Source organism: Podarcis erhardii (assembly GCF_964252035.2).
Source record: "Podarcis erhardii genome assembly, chromosome: 3".
In the NCBI taxonomy this organism is placed as follows: Eukaryota; Metazoa; Chordata; class Lepidosauria; order Squamata; family Lacertidae; genus Podarcis; species Podarcis erhardii.
This window is the reverse complement of record NC_138507.1, coordinates 14,303,754-14,323,283: the sequence shown is the minus strand read 5'-3', so window position 1 is coordinate 14,323,283 and position 19,530 is coordinate 14,303,754. Positions and strand designations below refer to the sequence as shown.

General features: G+C 45.7%; 1 protein-coding gene and 1 long non-coding RNA gene across 2 annotated transcripts in view; one reads left to right on the top strand and one right to left on the bottom strand.

Moving 5' to 3' along the window:
* Positions 1 to 19,084, top strand: part of LOC309339329 (uncharacterized protein) — a 33,358-nt gene extending 14,274 nt beyond the window's left edge. Inside the window, exon 4 of the mRNA XM_081857549.1 lies at positions 18,949 to 19,084. Within this exon, the coding sequence (XP_081713675.1) occupies positions 18,949 to 19,037 (89 nt within the window). The 3' untranslated portion in view covers positions 19,038 to 19,084. The remainder of the gene's footprint in view (positions 1 to 18,948) is intronic.
* On the bottom strand, positions 2,246 to 13,774 carry LOC309338593. Its single transcript, XR_014154989.1, has 3 exons — positions 13,581 to 13,774; positions 4,915 to 4,992; positions 2,246 to 2,442 (listed from the first exon to the last, which is right to left on the bottom strand). It is a non-coding gene; the product is annotated as an uncharacterized lncRNA (long non-coding RNA).
* Positions 19,085 to 19,530: the final 446 nt, after the last annotated feature.

Genomic DNA, 19,530 nt, shown 5'->3' with positions numbered 1-19,530 from the left:
TTCCTCCCTCTGTCCCCAAGAAAACAGACAATTGGTGCCTGTTTTCATGGTGGGGGCAGTGGGTGTTTAGGAAACTGGGAGCAGCGGCGTCACAAGGGGGCAGGGGGCAGTGCACCCCAGGTGCCATGTCTGGGGGGTGAGAAGAAGACACCCCGTGGGGTGCTCGCCCCGCTGCCCCGGGCGTGGTGGCGTGAGCAGCCATTGTGCCGCCATAGCCGCATGTGGAGGAACCTCCATTCACGGCTGCAGCCGCGAGCAGAGGATCCCGCCACCATCTGTATGGCGTTTGGGCAGCGGTGCCGCCAAACCGCTATGTACAATGCATGCACGGTGTTGCATGCATGTGCTGTATGTAGCAACGCCACACATACGCTGTACGTAGCAGTTTGCCACCGGCTCTGCCCAAGCACCGTAAAGACGGCGGTGGGATCCCTCCATCGCTGCTACAGCTGCAAGCAGAGGAGACCACTACCGCGAGCAGAGGACCCCACCACCATCTGTACGACGCACCATCTGTAGTGGCACAACATGTGCGCAGCCGGCGGTTTCCCCCGCCCCGGGTGTCAGTTAGCCTTCATTCGCCCCTGACTGGGAGTGAGATTCCAGTCCGGTTTGGCCTAAAATCATAGAATCTTAGAACTGTAGAGTTGGAAGGAAGCCCGATGGTTGTTTAGCCCAACCCACTGCAATGCGGGATTTGGGGGGGGGGGACATGGGACTCGAACCCTGAGATTAAGAGTCTCATGCTCTGCCGACTAACCTGCCTACTGAGGACTTGCACCCCTCACCATGAGTAAGGATATGGCTGCTTAGCTGTAGATACTACTTCTGAAAACACCTCAGTGCTAGGTTTACTTAAAGTTCGTTGCACAAATACATTCATGTAGGTAACACCTTGCAGGCATTTATGTTTTCAGAGAAACCTACACTGATCATGGGGGGTGGGGCAGCCATATCAAATTCTGGCACTGGTCTGTAATAACTTTGGTGAATATACCTGAGGCTGTTTGTCTCAGTCAAAAACAATACGACTTGGAAATTGCTGCTTCAACCCCTTTGATGCAAGCATTCCTGTTCCTGTTGCAATTACTTAATTGTTTAAAGCCTCTGTAAAGATTACATGGGGGCGCGGTGTCTTTGCAGATAATGCCAGGGGCTTGTCTTTCAAGCTCTGCTAGAAGCATGGAGATTGTAAGAAAAAGTACTGGTTACTGTTTTGTATCATTTTTCTTCGTGGTGTTCCATTGCATGTGTCTCTTTGCAAGTGAAAGGTACTTTAAGGATATGCTTAAGGATATACGCCTTGTGGAGAGCTGCGCGAAGTCTGGGCGCACTGAGCAAAGTGCGCCCAGGCTTCAGCATGCAGGCAACTCTCCACAAGCCGTGGGAGCCCAGTGCGGGCTCCCACGGCTTGCGGAGATCTGCGTGAAGCCTGGAGAGTGAGAGGGGTCGGTGCGCACCGACCCCGCTCACTCTCCAGGCTTCAGCAAAAGCCTGCATTCGCCCCATAGGACGCACACACATTTCCCCTTCATTTTTGGAGCGGAAAAAGTGCGTCCTATGGGGCGAAAAATACGGTAATAAAGTGATGATGATGTTGTTGATGATGATGTAGTAGGTGCAGCGGCAGAACCAATCCAATACTCCCACCAGCCCCTGCCACATGCAACATATATTGACCAAGACCTCTGCTCCATATAGACCAGTGTTGTTCAAGCTTGAACAATAGATTTGCCTTCTCTCTGAGATGTTTCTCATCACCTTATATAGACGGCTTTTTAAACTGAAGATATCTTTTGACATGCTCAGCATGTGCCCGACTGCATGTGCCACAGCCTCACACAGCATTGCATGCCTTCAGCACTGGACTCTTCCCTTTGCCTAGGCCAGTGTTCCTCAACCTTGGGCTTCCTGACTTTGTACTATAACTCCCATCATTCCTGACCATTATCTAAACCAAACAGAGATTATGGAAATTCAAGTTAGCCACATCTGGGAACTCAAGGTTGAGCAATATTGGCCTACGGGCACCCTATATAGTCTTATAAATTTAGCCTCAGCATATTCCAGTACTTAATATTTCTATAGGCTAAGTGAATAGGATGAGGAGATCATGCCCCCCCAACGAGGCCTTCTGCTGTGAATGTTTACAGCCTGTAATGAAAACCACAAGTTTCTCTTTTTACCCAAATCAGCACACATTCCTGTGACCCATAGGCAAATACAGGAGACGAAACAGGGAGTATATGATTAATCATCGCATATTTCTGGAAGTTTAACAAGCTTCCAAAAGTACCATATTAGCCAGCCAAGTTTTCCTTTTCTTTTAAAAATCAACCTTCTTTTCTGCTTCTCCTTCTCCTTTTCACGATATCGGATGACAAGATTACATTGGTTTTCCCTGCATCTCTGCCGGTTTTTAGGCTCGCTGCAACTTCTGATCTTTTAAGGAAAGAGCCATACAGAAATATTGTCTCTGAATTAATAATCTGCCCATTATTTATGTTGCACACTTCAGGACAGGAGGAAGGCTTATTTTCTTTTAATGTTCAAATAATCCTCTCGGAGAACCCAGCGCAGAGGTGATGAGAAGGAGGAGGAATAAAGACTCAGCAGACTCCGGAGCCAAGAGTTTGCTTGCTTACAGACAGATGGCAAATATAGCCAACATTGTGAAACTGCAGCTGTGTGCCTCCAAACCCTCAGATCTATGTGTGTGATCATTGCAGATTTTCTAATCATCTAATGGAGCACAGTCTCCTGGAGATTTTGGGCAACTTTGCTTTGCCAAACTCTTTTTGTTTTCCTTTCGAGGAACCGCATTCGTCTTACCCAGAATACAGTTCAAGGAAAAGAGCTTTCTTTCGAAAGCTACCATATGAAGCTTGTACAAAAAGACCAAGGAGGCTTTACTCTTTTTATTATGATTATGAGATCCAATTAAAGAATGATCTGTTGATCAGAAATACTGAATGACAAACACACATGCAGCCAGTTCACCAACAGAACTGCAAACTGTAAGATCCTGGAATCGAAGGACTGGTTGGAGCCATTGTGTATATTCCTAATTCACCCATAGGTTGTGTTTTGAGTGATGCAGACAGGAATAGCTCATGGAAGTTATCCTGTCTTTTCCAAGGATCTGGTCTTACATCAGCAATAGAGAACCTCCTATTTCAGAAGTTGCTGGGCTCCAGCTCCTAACAGCCCCAGCCCGGTATTCGAAACTCACATTGTTCTAGGTGCATTTTGTGACAGCGAATTTCATTGGTGCAAGCAGCTTCTGAGCTCTGGGCGCAGTACTGCACCTAAGATTTCAGATTAAATCTGCAGTGCGGAAGGAAAGGAGGGCCTTTTTCTGCCTCCCACTTCTAGTTACTCTCTGAAGATTGGAGAAGAGACCCTCTTAAGAATATTAGGGGGGCGGGCAGGGGAAGGACTAGACCACGTGAAAAATGACCACAATATTTTAGCTGCAGTTCATGCATTTTCAGCTTTGTATTCTTGTTGTGTGTGTAGGTCCCCAGGCCACCCCTCAAATGACTTCACACATAACACGTAATTTAGTTTTGGTTTTTGGGCACTATTTTGGCCACAACTTTATTAAAATACAAAATCGGTGAGTGGTTGTTTAGACATTGGTTATGACTATCTGTCCCCCCGCCTGGGACAGAACTGACATCCCGAGGTCCGATCGGTAGCCAGTAGAAGGGAAAGTCTAACTTGGGGATCATTTGAGCTAAGCGTCGGACCCACGCCGCTCACCCCAGCAGCTCCCCGGAAGCTTGCCGGCCCGGTCCTATGACAAGGATTCCCATGACAGGGATTGGGCGGCCCTGGTCCCATGACAGGGATTGGATGAAATCATGGCAAGCCCCAGGATTCCTTTAACAGAATTCCCTTCAGCACAACGGAAGGGGCAGGCACGGCCTAACCTGACCCCTCCACCACCAGCATATTATAACCAATGCCTAACCACAACCTTACAAGTTGTGACGAATTGCTGAGTAGTAGGCAAAAACCAAATGGCACAGCCAATCACCAAATGGCAAAATTCCTACTAGGCCCCTGCTCCAAGACAGACGACCCCATGACAGGCAAAGCAAGGTCAACCGGAAAAGAGGGTGGGCAGGCGGGCGGGTTATCCGATGCACTCTGCAAAGAGAAAGAGAAACCAGAGTGCACTGATATTTAAAGACTATGGTCCCACCAAATTTGCAACATACAATTTGCCCCAGCAACCCGGTTATCCAATCGCAATGCCAGGCAACAACTATTAACCTGCCTGGCAACCAGAGGCCTGGCCCGGCGGCCCACACCGCAACACGTGCTCTCATTTATTGGAGAACACGCTTTATGAAAAAAGCATGCCTAGACATTCTGTTGTTGCACCCATAACTTAGGTTTAAGGTACCATTTAGCTCCTAGCTTTCATATCTCAGTTTCTAACACTGCCCCAGCCAGCAAACCAGTGATTGCTGTGGAACATCTGGGAGGGACCGAACCAGGTTACTGACCCCTGTCTTAACATGGTTCTCTTCTGCCTGCTTTTTAAAGACCTGATGAAAGAGATCGCCTTGTGTTCACATCCTCTTGGTCCAGCAGAGAAGCAACACATTGACAATCACCACATATACTGAACCTAGTGTGGAAGCCCTGTGGCAACATCCATCAGAATGACATTGTGCATCCGTCAGATACTGGTACAAGGGAACAAAATTAACAATGCTCATCTCTATCTGCTGAAAGAAATATTCATTAAATCTGCATTCTTGTAGTTCTACGTGGTGGATGCCAATTAATGCTGCCCTCCTGAGCACAAAATCAGCTGCAAGGAAACATGAGGACCAGAAACCTAATTCACTTTGAAATAGAAGTTGAGGTTCTCAGGATAGCAAATGCTGTGCAAAATACCCGCTTGGGAGCTTGCCCAGGGAGCCATGACCTCGCTGAATGGAGGTGATGGACATAACACAAAAATACAGTGGGATCCTGCAAAACAAATGCATGCAAACAAAGTATTTCTTGTGTCAAATGCACTTGCCTGCATAGAAAACTGGGCTTGGGGAAGAAATGTAATGCTTCTTTAACATGCCGTTTTGCTTCCCAAAGTCTGTTGGCATCTCGAATTGCAGGCAAATCCTTCCTTCTTGGATCTGTTGTTTATGCAAATAAGAATACCAAAACAATCTGATTCTTTTTGCTTGTCTCCCCCCCCCCCTCCAGATTATGCTCATGTACAAACAAACACAGTATTGCTTACACCAAGGAAACACAGAGCAATTCTGATCTCACAAAGGACTGACCAACTTCAGCAAATTAAATGCCCAGGGCCTCTGAAGCTTCATCTGGTCCTAATTTTCCATCGACTGTAAAATGACACGCCGATGTAGGGTCCCCCCCCCCCCTTTCAATTTCATTGTAACTTGTTTTCATCTAGTTTATATTTCAGGACGCCCTGCTTTTCCAGCCTGATTTGTCTCTAAAAATAAAAATAAATGACATGATTCTCCCTCCCGCCTTTTCCTCCACCCCTCACAGTAGCCGACCGAATGGCACCACCACAGCTCTGGAGCTCATGCGCTGCAGACTGGCAGGGACACCTCTGGCTTACAAGCCAGAAGTGCGTCCACACACCTTTTAAAGGCAGCTTCATATTCTTCCACACAGCTTAAGAAGATGAGTTACGCTAAGAGACTGGGTGGCTTAAGCTTATTTGCTGTACCATGAGAAGGAATCAAGTTCTATCAAGTGAGGTGGGGAGTATTCCCTTCTGCTCCGCAACTGAAATTACGGTGGTTAGCACTGCCTTTGTTTTGAAGAGGGGCAAATTGGCCTGTGTCAACTTGGCTGCATTCAGACAAGCACCTAGATGCAGCTTGGAGCTATGTGTATACATGCATAGGTTTGTTCCTAGGCCAGCGTTCCTCAACCTTGGGCCTCCAGACTTTGCACTGTAATTCCCATCGTTCCTGAACATTATCTAAACCAACCAGAGATTATGGAAATGCAAGTTGAGCCACATCTGGGCACTCAAGGTTGAGCATTATTGACTTAGGTCCTAGGCAACCCCATATGGCTTGGTCTTATAAATTTAGCCTCAGCATATTCCAGTACTTAATATTTCTATAGGCTAAGTGAATTGGGAGGGGACGTGGCTGGCGCTGTGGGTTAAGCCACAGAGCCTAGGACTTGCCGATCAGAAGGCTGGCGGTTCGAATCCCCATGACGGGGTGAGCTCCCATTGCTTGGTCCCTGCTCCTGCCAACCTAGCAGTTCGAAAGCACGTCAAAGTGCAAGTAGATAAATAGGTACCGCTCCGGCTGGAAGGTAAATGGTGTTTCCGTGTGCTGCTCTGGTTCGCCAGAAGCAGCTTAGTCATGCTGGTCACATGACCTGGAAGCTGTCTGCGGACAAACACCAGCTCCCTCGGCCAATAAAGCGAGATGAGCACCGCAACCCTAGAGTCGGTCACGACTCGACCTAATGGTCAGGGGTCCCTTTCCCTTTACGTTTAAGTGAATAGGAGGAGGAGATCATCCCCCAACAAGGCCTTCTGCTGTGAATGTTTACAGCCTATAATGAAAACCACAAGTTTCTCTTTTTACCCAAATCAGCCCACATGTATTCCTAGGCAGATGAGGAACAAATTAACAACCAGCCCGCCTCCTAGAAGTATTTCCACAGGGGGTCACCCTGAGGTGAGGAGCACCTATGGCATCTTCTTCTTTGGTGATTACTCGTAGCCAAGTAAGATTGTCTTCCATAAACACAGTTTTAACAGTGAGTCCGTAAGTTACTGCGGAAGCCAATTCTGGATCCTCACATCCTTCTACAGTGGGGACATAGGTTTCCGGGCAGGAGTTGATCACGGTGAAGCTTTGCCAAGCGTGCCTTCCTCTTAGCATGTTTCTCCCTTTCGTCCTGAGTTTGAGCTTCTTCAAAGCCCAGGACACCTTTGGTAAAGGCTGTTCTCCAATTGGAGCACTCGCAAGCCAGTGTTTCCCATATGACACACCTATGACATACCTCAAATAGGATCACCCCCACAGGAGTGCCACCTTGAGGAGTACTATGGCCCTAGGCAAAAAACCCAGACAAAGCCAATTGGTCGTCCCCGGCCCTGAATATGGGGACCAACATAGTGCATAGCAACATCACAAGCATAAGAGAAGCATGTTTTTAAGGCCCTCAGATTATTTTCTGGTTCTCCCTGAAACAGCTTCATAAAGCCTACCCAACAATCTCACATCCAAAGCACAATTCTCCTGTGTATCTGACTTTGCAGAAGAGCATCTGCTCTTTGAAGGACAGTCCAGTTCAAGTTCAGTTTGAAGATAAAAGAAGGGGGAGCAGGAGGAGCCTTGAAGTTGTTCATGAACAAGCATCTGGCTTGCAGACTTGATAGTCTCATAGACCACCTGGTCTTCCTTGCTATGGTGAGAAATATCGCATTGCTATTTATATGAAAGTGATTGCATCAAATTTTGCATCAATACATACATACGTTGCTACTGGGGACCCCATGGTGAAGAGTGGGCATGAAATCTAAGAAATCGTAATAGTAATAAAAATGATAATATTAACAATGTTGTTTGTTAGCATCCGTCTCAGGAGACGAGGGAGGACTGCATCTTTGGGGGTGAAGCCAAACCATTGGGGAGTTGCAATGGCTGCTGGGGCTGTAGAGGTCAATATGGGATAGACATGTTTTGTTGCAGATTGGGCAGATGAAGTTGTCCCAATATGTTACAGCAGACCCACGACAGTTTTTCTTCTCTCTGCGCTCATCCCAGCGATCATTCCTCCTCTGGTCACTGCTGGGATACATGACCTGACTGCCTTTTTCAAAGCACTGTAGTCACAAGAGGCAGTCCCCTCCCATGGGCACCGTGCCTGCCCCACCAACTTCCTCAACCAGAGGAGCCAGTGTGGTGCAGTGGTTAAGAGCCAGTGTGGTGCAGTGCCAGTGTGGTGCAGTGGTTAAGAGCGGTAGTCTTGTAATCTGGTGAACCGGGTTCGCGTCTCCGCTCCTCCACATGCAGCTGCTGGGTGACCTTGGGCCAGTCACACTTCTTTGAAGTCTCTCAGCCCCACTCACCTCACAGAGTGTTTGTTGTGGGGGAGGAAGGGAAAGGAGAATGTTAGCCGCTTTGAGACTCCTTAAAGGGAGTGAAAGGCGGGATATCAAATCCAAACTTCTTCTTCTTCTTCTTCTCAACCACTGGGGAAGCAGCCAAAGAGACAGAGAGAGACCAGCATCAAAGCTCTGTAGAACACCTTCCTCTCACCAAGTTTGATGAGAGGAAGGTATTCTGGAAGCCCTGGCAGAGTTGCCCCACCTTCTGGGGTGAGGCTTTGCAAAGGCTTTTCCCTGATCCCTTGCAGAGCCTCTCACACACAACCATCGCAGGCAGGGGGTCAGCAGGACATTTTGTCTCAGGCACAGAACATCTCAAGCTGCCCCTGTCCACTTATGGCCCCTCAAGTCTGGAAGGATTCCTCAGAAAAGAATTCTGCTTCTCTTGCCTGTCATATTTGCCTGCTTGCCATCCACTTCCCTGCCGCTTCCAAGAACATCCTTCCAAAACATGTTCTGTATTCTGAGGGGTAAAGAACATCAGTCAGGGAAAATTAAGGGAATTGTGGAGAGCCCAGCAAAGCTTCCAAGTAATTGTCACTGTTTATTAGCAGTAACAGTTGTATTAATAGCAGTAGCAAAGTAGAAGTATTTCCAGCCTTTTCCTTCTTCTTTTTTTTTAAAAAAAATATATTTTAAGTAATTTCTATATGTTAACAAAATAATAGGAAGCTATAATCTTTCTAATAAAATTAATGTAATGAAATGGGAGGCACTCCAAGCTCATTCTGACGTTCCGCTCTACGGGACAGTAGTTCGTAGAGGCTGGTTGTAATCCTGAAGCAGGGCAATTTTGGCAGGCACTTGAACAGTAAACCAGGGACGCGGGTGACGCTGTTGGTTAAACCACTGTGTCGCTTGGGCTTGCCAATCGAATGGTTGGTGGTTCAAATCCCCTTGATGGGGTGAGCTCCTGTTGTTCGGTCCCAGCTCCTGCCAACCTAGCAGTTTGAAAGCACATCAAAGTGCAAGTAGATGAATAGGCACCACTCTGGCGGGAAGGTAAATGGTGTTTCCGTGCACTGCTCTGGTTTCATCATGCTGGCCACATGAACCGGAAAAACTCTACGGAAGTGGACAAATGCCGGCTCCCTCAGCCTTTAAAGCAACCCCAGAGTCGTTCGTGACTGGACTTAATTGTCAGGGGTCCCTTTACCTTTACCTTGAACAATAAACCAGAGGTTGAATGCTTCTATGGATACCAACCAAAGAGTTGCAGGCCATCGAAACAAGAGAGCCATGTAAAAGTCATCATACAGCCAGCCCTGTTATTAGGCAGTATGAAGCCACCATCTTGTCCGGTAGATGCTGGGGTTTCGGGTGCTATGGTGTTGGGTGGACAGACGGTTTGTGCTAAGCAGCTTTGCAGAAACCCAAACTATCCTGCTCATTTTTAGTAAGACAAACGACACAGTCCCATTTCCAGTGTTGAAGCAAGACTCCACTGCAGGTAAAAAGAAAAAGGTAAAGGACCCCTAGATGGTTAAGTTCAGTCAAAGCTGACTGTGGTGTTGAAGCGCTCATCGTGCTTTCAGGCAGAGGGAGCCGACATTTGTCCACAGACAGCTTTTCCGCGTCACATGGCCAGCAGGACTAAACCGCTCCTGGTGCAATGGGACACCGTGACAGAAACTAAGCACATGGAAATTACCTTCCCACCACAGCGGTACCTATTTATCTACTTGCAATGGTGTGCTTTCGATCTGCTAGGTTGGCAGGAGCTGCAACAGAGCAACGGGAGAAGAAGAAGAAGAAGAAGAAGAAGAAGAAGAAGAAGAAGAAGAGGAGGAGGAGGAGGAGTTTGGATTTGATATCCCGCCTTTCACTGCCTTTAAGGAGTCTCAAAGCGGCTAACATTCTCCTTTCCCTTCCTCCCCCACAACAAACACTCTGTGAGGTGAGTGGGGCTGAGAGACTTCAGAAAAGTGTGACTGGCCCAAGGTCACCCAGCAGCTGCATGTGGAGGAGCGGGGACGCGAACCCGGTTCCCCAGATTACGAGACGACCGCTCTTAACCACTACACCACACCACACCAATGGGGAGCTCACCCCATTGTGGGGATTCGAACCACCAACCTTCTGATCAGCAAGCCCAAGAGGCTCAGTGGTTTAGACCACAACACCACCCACATCCCTACTGCAAGACCACTCAAGCCCTACATATGTGGGATGCGGGGAAGGGGGCATCTTGTCCTTTGCCTCAAGCCAGTAAATCTTTTGTTGTTCATGCAGCCAAAGGCCAATAATTAATATTCTTAACTCTGTTGTAGACTTGTCCATGGAGACTGATAGCACTTTCAGATTATCACAAATGGCCTTACAACATCTTTGCCAAATCGCCAGCTGCATGGCTATCTGAATGTCAGCTCATTCGCTTGGGCTGATGTCCTTGGTGGATAAAAAGCTTTCTGGGTTGGGTTCAAGGGAATACAACCACCTCTCCTTGCTGAGCTGGAAAAGGAGAGATGTGTTGCAAAATGTTAGCAGTGCAAACAGAAAGATGCAAAGCGAGGAACCGAAATTCTCAAAAGAGGAGAGCGAAAATTATTAATCAAAAGATAAAACATGTAATTGCTAAGAAAATATATTTGGGGTCTTTCCATACAATCTCAACCAGTCCCAGCCAGAATAGCCACCAGCCAAAGAGAATGGGAATCATAATCTAAAAAAATTAGCAGGGCATTTTGTTGGAGAAGGCTGTGACACTCTTGGGGGGGGGGGGCAGTGAGAGGGATGAAAATGTAATAAAGTTTGCTCCACCCCGATGTTGTCCAGTTCCATTTCCCCAGCCAAAATCAACGGAAGGAGTGGAAAGTGTTTGGCTCTGTGTATTAAGTAACCACGCAGCAAGGATATGGCAAAACAGCGATTATGGGATTATACTTTGTGAGGTTTGCTGGAGATCGGTCCTGTCAGCAGCACTGACCACATGGCCACAAATCTTGCCTTCCTTTCTGTCAAAATCTATGGGATGATATTCTATGTTAGTGTGCCCTAGATAGAGCTTGGTAGTACTGGGCCAAATTTTCTTTTTTAAAAAAAGTGCATTGACATTTTCATTGAGCAAACCCTGCCTTGGCTTCTGGCAAGTCACATCCACTTAATGTGTCCGCGTTTGTCTGTGTACAACAGAAAGAGGCATTTTGCTTTTGTTGTATACTTCATCACTAACATGAATCCATCAAACTGGTAAAGACGAAGGGGGGGGGGGAGAAGCAGATTCCATAACATGCTTCTTTGGCAGCCTGCGTTGTTTTCTTTCAAAAGGCATTAACAATACGCTTCTCTCACTTGGAGTACTTCAAGAGAAGATAATTATTCTTGTCTGCCTTGTAATATATATTAAAAAATGTTCAAATGTGGCTTTCCAGGGAATCCTGCCAAATATTTTTAAGGCACCAGCTCCAGCTTTAGTTAATTTTATATTGCCTTCTCAGTCTATTATAAAATATTCTTCCATCCAGTTTGAATTTGGTAAAAACCGGGGGGGGGGGGGGGGAGAGGCTGAAATGTACCACTTTATATAAGGAACATTTGAAAAGGCGAGGTGTTCTTTCCTTGAAATTAAGATCTTTAACTCCTAATGTGACAGCAGTTTAAATGCATAGCAATTAAAATGTCTCCAGTAAAGTTATATGCTTATCACTGAAATTTTATTGCACCCATGGGACAGGGTGGGGGGAGGAACGACCATGTATTTGAAGATGTTTTCCAGAAAAGCCGAGCAAAGATGAGTGGACAGCGGACCTCATGTAAAATAATGGCATATGCCTCATCTACAGAGGAAGCAGAATAGAGTTGCAGACTGTGTAGCTTCAGGCTGCAGGGGAGGGTCATATTTTTAAATGTTCCCATGTGTGGCTTTTAAAAAATATAATAAAATAATAAAAAAAGCACAAAAAGGAATAGGATAGAACCTTTCTCCCCAATGTGCTGGGTTTTTTGTGGGGGCAGGGAGACTTTTTATTTTTTTTATTAAAAAAAAGCAGTGGGGAGTATTCCAAAGCCACCACCCCAAGCACCTTGAATTAGCATACTCCATTCTTAAGAACTGAGGGCTCTAATACAGGAATAGGGAACCAGATGCCTTCCAGGTACTGTCACCAGCTCCAGACAGCATGGCTAATGGTCAAGGATGATGGGAGCGATGATCCAAGAGGTTCTTGCATCCCTTTTCTAATCCCTCATTCTGTATCGGACCAGTGTGGTGTAGTGGTTAAGAGCGGTGGACTTGTAATCTGGTGAACTGGGTTTGATTCCCCGCTTCTCCACATGCAGCTGCTGGGTGGCCTTGGGCTAGTCACACTTCTCTGAAGTCTCTCAGCCCCGCTCACCTCACAGAGTGTTTGTTGTGGGGGAGGAAGGGAAAGGAGAATGTTAGCTGCTTTGAGACTCCTTTGGGTAGTGATAAAGCAGGATATCAAATCCAAACTCTTCCTCTTCTTCTAGTTCTTCTATATTCAGGCTGGGAAGTAGCTTAAAAAGGCAATAAATCCTTTGCACAGCTAGGAATCAGAATCAGAATCAGAATCAGAATCAGAATCAGAATCAGAATCAGAATCAGAATCAGAATCAGAATCAGAATGGTTTGAGGACCCCTGGACAGTTAAGTCCAGTCAAAGGCGACTACGGGGTTGCGGCACTCATCTTGCTTTCAGGCCGAGGGAGCCAGTGTTTGTCCACAGACAGCTTTCCAGGTCATGTGGCCAGCATGACTAAACCACTTCTGGTGCAGAAGGACACTGTGACGGAAGCCAGAGTGTATGGAAACACAATTTACCTTCCCACTACAGTGGTACCCAGTGCTTTTTTTCTGAGGGTACGCAGGGGTACGCATACCCCTAAACATTTTGTGAATCTAAGTTTGGCCTGATTGAGAGGCAGTATTTCAATATGAGTAGGAAAATGAGAGTACCCCTAAACGTTTTTTTAGGGAAAAAAAGCATGGCCAGCATGACTAAACTTCTTCTGGCGCAACGGAACACTATGACGGAAACCAGAGCACGCAGAAATGCCGTTTCCCTTCCCGCCGCAGTGGTACCTATTTATCTACTTGTACTGGCGTGCTTTTGAGCTGCTAGGTTGGCAGGAGCTGGGACAGAGCAGGAGCTGAGACAGAGCAACAGGAGCTCAACCTGTTGTGGGGATTCGAACCGCCAACCTTCCAATCGGCAAGCCCAAGAGGCTCAGTGGTTTAGACCACAGTGCCACGCAAATAATAATAATAATAATAATAAAGCTAAGTAGTTTGAGCAAGATGAGTCTCAGGGTCCCTTCCAATTCTATGATTCTACAATATGTGTCTGGTATGATGCTAAAGCACATTGACAGCCAAGCTTGATCTTTTTGGGTTCACATTGTAAAAATAAATTAAATAAATAAAACTCCCCCTTCTCTTTGTACTCAGGATTCAATATTCTGACCCATCTGAGTGACCCACTTCATACAGCTGGCCAAGTAGACTTTGGTGCGTGAAAGCTGACGTCACAATAACCTTTTCAGTCTCTGTGACATCACAATCCTCTTTGCCGTTTTCCACTGAGGTGGCAGCCCTGCAGTCTGGCTTGGACTCCTTCAGACGGTGGTGGTAAATCTAACATGACCAAATGCTTCCTGGAGAAAAGAAGAAGACACCATGGAGAACTAAGATGCCACAGAGAAGGCTAGAAAATGCATTATGATTATCTCTCTTTTGCTTGAAGTGCTACAGCCACCTCAGTGTGGAAAACTAGGCCACTGTGGACCAGGTCACAGCACCTTAACAGGGTATGTCATTATCCAAGTGCAGCAGCCAATTACAGGATCAGGCCCTTAGGATGGGCTTCATCCAATGTTAGTCATATTAGAACTTTTGGAATGAATGCCCATGACTATCTTGTGTCCATTCATTTCAAGGGGCTCGCTGTGAGTAAAATTGCAAAATGCAATCCCATACAGAGGTACCTCAGGTTACAGGAGCTTCAGGTTACAGACACTTTAGATTACAGTCACAGCTAACCCAGAAATAGTACCTTGGGTTAAGAACTTTGCTTCAGGATGAGAACAGAAATTGTGCAGAGTGGTACCTCAGGTTAAGAACAGTTTCAGGTTAAGAACGGACCTCCAGAACGAATTAAGTTCTTAACCCGAGGTACCACTGTATTATTTTAATTTGAAACACATTATTTTAAAAACAAAACAAGAGGGGAAATGATATATAATGAATGGAAAAGGTGTGATCTGGTTTTTTCTGACCCTCACCTGGCCATTGTGACCTCATGAGGATGCTGTCTCCCTGAAGGAGAGAGAGAGACTGGCCATTGTGACCTCATGTTGATAGTGGCCAATGAAGGAGAGAGACTGGTCATTGTGTCCTCATGCTGGTGTTGTCCACTTGAAGGAGAGAGATTGGCCTTTATGATCTCATTCTGGTGCTGATAACAATGTGAATGATGAATAATAATACAGGGCATTATAGGGGCATTATTTGGGAATTATAGGGACAGAACTACCCAAACTGTAAGGAAATTTATTCATGTATGTGACTACGGTAGCAAGAATGTTGCTTGCCCAAAAATGGAAAGAAGCAGAAGTCCCAGAAAAGGAAGAATGGATACAAAAACTTATGGAATATGCAGAAATGGTGAAACTTACCGGGAGACTAAGAAACCAAGATCACAAACTTTTTATAAAAGAATGGAAATGGTTTATTAGATATTAACAGGTAAATTGTAAACAGATAAGAACATTGTCAGGGTTATTGTAATAACCTGCAGTTTTATAAGAGTATGTACTTAAAGTAGATGAATCTATGGGCAAATTAAGTTAATTTGGATCTGCAGAAGATATTAAAAATAAATTTAAGAAACCGCAGAATGAGGGGGGGGGGGAGGAAGTCAAGTTTTGAAATGTTAAAATGATTGTGAAATCAGTGGAATGTATAAACCTGAAAATCCTAAATAAAATTTTAAAAAGAAAAGAAAAGAGGGGGAAACCAAAGGACCAGGGGATATATATGGACTGAGATCCTGGGTTTGCTCAGCCAACCACAAGAGGCAGGAAGTAGGAGGAACCCACTCATTGCATTGTTTCCAACAGAGACAGATTGCCTCACTTCCTCTCGATTGTACAGAATAGCTAAGGAAAAAAGCAAGGCAACAGTGCCTGCTGTGAAGCCGGGGTCCTGCTAAAAACATTCTACCCCAAAGATCGGCTGTGCTGATGTATTTGTTGACAGTAAGGCAGTAGCCCGAACACAGCTGCAGCATGTACCCTGGTTATATGTGGCTTTAAAAGTTTGTTCTGTGTAGCAGAACAAATTTAACCAAGGTGGGGCCTGAGCACAAGATTTGGACACCAGCCTGTTAGGGGAAGCCAAAACAAACACTTAAAACAAATGTAACACTTTGCATAGCCCTTTGTGCTAATTATCTGCAGGTTCCCACATTAACCCACAATAACCAAAATACACACATGGCAAAAGGACACTGTGGTATTTTATTCTGGGCTCACTTGTACAGGTGAAAGTCATTTATATCATTTAGGAGGGAGGGAAAGTGAAGGGGTCTAATGCTCCTAATGCTATGCTCTGAATCCTAAATGTTGCATTGTTTCCTTAGCTTCCCTATGATTATTCTGTAGGGCTTTCGGCAGATCGTGGCAGATTCTCCCTCTGTTTCTCAGCACACGGTGCCTGCAGATATAACCTAAGCAACAGGAAGACATTTGCATTACATTGAGCTCTGAATCTTTAGCAGGTTCTAATAATGTGTGTACAGTAACAGGTGGCGTCATGTGAAAGTTCTTCTGCACATGTACCTAGCTGAGCATCAGCTGGGGACGTGGGTGGTGCTGTGGGTTAAACCTCAAGAGCCTAGGACTTGCCGATCAGAAGGTCAGCAGTTCGAATCCCCGCAACGGGGTGAGTTCCCGTTGCTCGGTCCCTGCTTCTGCCAACCTAGCAGTTCGAAAGCACGTCAAAGTGCAGGTAGATAAATAGGTACCACTCCGGCGGGAAGGTAAATGGCGTTTTCGAGTACTGCTCTGCTTTCGCCAGAAGCAGCTTAGTAATGCTGGCCACATGACCTGGAAGCTGTATACCAGCTCCCTCAGCCAATAAAGCGAGATGAGCGCCGCAACCCCAGAGTCGGCCACGACTGAACCTAATGGTCAGGGGTCCCCTTACCCTTTACCTTTACTATGTTGTCAGCTGCTTCCAGCTGGTTGCCCAGGACAGTATAGAGACATGGAAAAGTTTCTTACCGTTCTTTTTTATTTTAATCTTTACAGAGAGAGGCTATAGAACCCAGCTTTTTGGATAATGGCGTCCTGAGTGACTCTCCATCCCACATCTCTCCCACTTCCTCATTCATCACCTCTACAGGTGCTGCTAGGTGCCCTCTGTCTTTGAGCTCTTTGCTCTCCTACTTTTAAGGCTCGCCAGGCTCTGGGAGATGGAGAGTCTGGAATCGTTTCTAATGACAACGTGTCAGCCGGGTGTTGTCCCGGCTCACCCATGATTTCCCAGATTTTCCCCTCATCTGCCTCTGAGCTGCTACCTCCCTCAAACCCCTGTTGTAAATCTATACTGTCTCCCTCTTCCTCCTCCCTGGAAGGGTCAGGATGCTGTCCAGGTTTTGACTGCTGATGGACAACTTCAGACCCACCTTGCCCTGCTGTTCTCTTCCTACATCTGGTTATGTATCTTTCAACTGGACTTGGACTCCTCAAATCGGAGACTCCTTCTGTCCTCAGTTGTTGGCATCTATCTGTCTAGGGGGGAGACAATGGAGGAGTGCACCTTTTGGGGGTGAAGTCAAAACTGTTGGAAGGTTGCCTGTCATGGCTGTAGAGACCGATACAGGAGAGACATGTTTTGTTGCAGCTGGGACAGATGAAGGCATGCGGTTTTGCTGCCACAAATGGCATTTCTTCTCAGTTGTAAAGTAGGTTATGAGGCCAGCCTATTCTCAATGGTACCTTGAGGTGTTCGAAATGGAACCTATGACCTTCTGAAAGCCACCTCTTTCTATGCCATAACTGCTAAGTTTTATATATGCTCCTCGTGCTAAGATTTTCTTTCTGCGATTACACCAAACTAGCATGTTCAGTGTGATTGAGAGGATCTTCATTATATTGGGAATACTCTGAGTTTTGCATTTGTTTTCAACATCAGTGCAATTTTTTTTGTTTGTTTGTTTATCCTTTGTTGCATATTGCCCTGGGCTCTGTGGAAGGCTGTTTTATAAATACAGTGAAATAATAATAACAATGATAATAATAATGTTAATATTAAGTATAGAGTTCAGGAAATGAGGAGGAGGTTGTGGTTTCTCTCTGTGCCCACTCCAAAAGCTCTGCTTAAATTAAATGAATATTTCATTCGCATGGGGAACCTCTTTTCCTCATTTCAATAACAAATTGTGGGTGGAGCAGGGAGGGGAGAACAAAACAGGGGAAACAAAACTCACATTTTTTCGATGTTTGATTTGTGCACAGAGCAGGGATTCTGATTCTGCCAGAGAAAACTGGAAGATGTAAAATGCATTTCAGGGGTTTATTGGACTAACCAGCCAAGCACATGTGAGGAGAGACAAATAAAGCAAAACCTAGGTTGGATAACTCCAGGTTAGGGCCGAGCCAAATGTTCTCCATGTTCTATATTTGACAAAAGTACCAATTTCTTTTAAATCTGTTTCCACGTCCCTTGGTCTTTTCGCTCTTCCATCTTAACATTTTGGAAGCATAAGTTAACTGCATATGCAGCCACACTTTCACCAATCTCATCTACCCCCTACTAATACATTATAGCACCATTTTTTCCTCCTTGTGTGATTGCAGCTAGCAGTTCAAAAGTACATCAAATGCGAGTAGATAAATAGGTACCACTCCAGTGGGAAGGTAAACGGCGTTTCTGTGTGCTGGTTTACCAGAAGCGGCTTAGTCATGCTGGCCACATGACCCGGAAGCTGTCTGTGGACAAACACTGGCCCCCTCAGCCAATAAAGCAAGACGAGCGCCGCAACCCCAGAGTCGTCCATGACTGGACCTAACGGTCAGGGGTACCTTTACCTTTTTAGGGGTCAATGTTATGTTTTGTGCAGCAAAGATATATTTTTTAAAAAATAAAGATTTGATTGGGTTACAAAAGTACATGCATTGCCTCTTTTTTTCAGGTCGTAGAGTCTTTTCAGAAAACTATGGATCCCTATGAAGACTCTCTTTTTACATACCCATGGAAAAGAGGACGAGTCCTGGAAAAAGAGGATATATGGCAACCTAACGTTTTCTACGGATCACTTGCATTCAGTGTGAGACATTAAGTTCTTTCCCTAATTTTGAACCGGCAGATAAGCTATGGATTTGCCTTAGGAGGACAGTGCCCTTTCAGGATTAAGAAAGTTCATTGTATGGAGGAGGAGGAGGAGGAGGAGAAAATACACGGCCTGAAAGAAAGGCACTTGTTCCTCAAGCCTCGAAATATGGTGCATCTGTGGGCATGTGGGCACAGGTGAGAGAAAAGGGGGATGCATTCCCACCACGCTGTCGGATCCTGTTAGGGGAAGGCATTATTGGGAGACGGAACGGAACAGCTGCAGAGCTTGTGAGGGCTCTGAAGGACCCTGAAGGGAAGGAGCCAGAAAGCACATGAGCCAAGGCAAAAAAAAAGGGAGCACTGCCAGGCTATTCAGCCCTAGGGCAATGGAAGGAGCCAAGGGAGTGAAGGCGGGAAATTATATTCTGTTCCTTGTTTATACCACAAGATGCAAGCAAGATCTACTTAGCCTGGAAAACATATTCTTATTTAATCCTGTATATTTTTGTTCTAGAAATGAGGAAGGAACCGTGTGGTGGTGCTGGCGGCGGTTGTTTTACTTCAGTCAAAAATTCTCTCGTGTTTTCCTGCGTTAACATCTAGAGGCTTCTTCAGACACCTTCATGGCGAACTTTCTTCATGGGGCTGTCAAGAAGGTATCCATTTATTCCTGTACCCTCCAACATTTCTCTGATGAAAATAGGGACGTCCTATTCCATTATTATTATTATTATTATTATTATTATTATTATTATTACTCTTCTCATCTGACTGGGCAGCTTCCAACAGATATAAAAACATAGTAAAACTATACAGGACTTTATAGTCTTCTATAGTTTAGAAGATTTTAGATGTCTTCTAAAGTCTATATAGTTAGTTATCTCCTTGGCTTGGGGGCTGCATAACTCCACTGCCTCCAACATTTCTCCAATGAAAATAGGGACATCCTAAGGAAAAACAGGACATTCCGGAATCAGATCAGAAACTGGGATGGCTTCTGTAAATCTGGGACTTTCCCCGGAAAATAAAGGCACTTGGAGGTTCTGGTATGACAGTTGATGAGACTTGTCAATGGCTTTATGATGGAAAATCATTT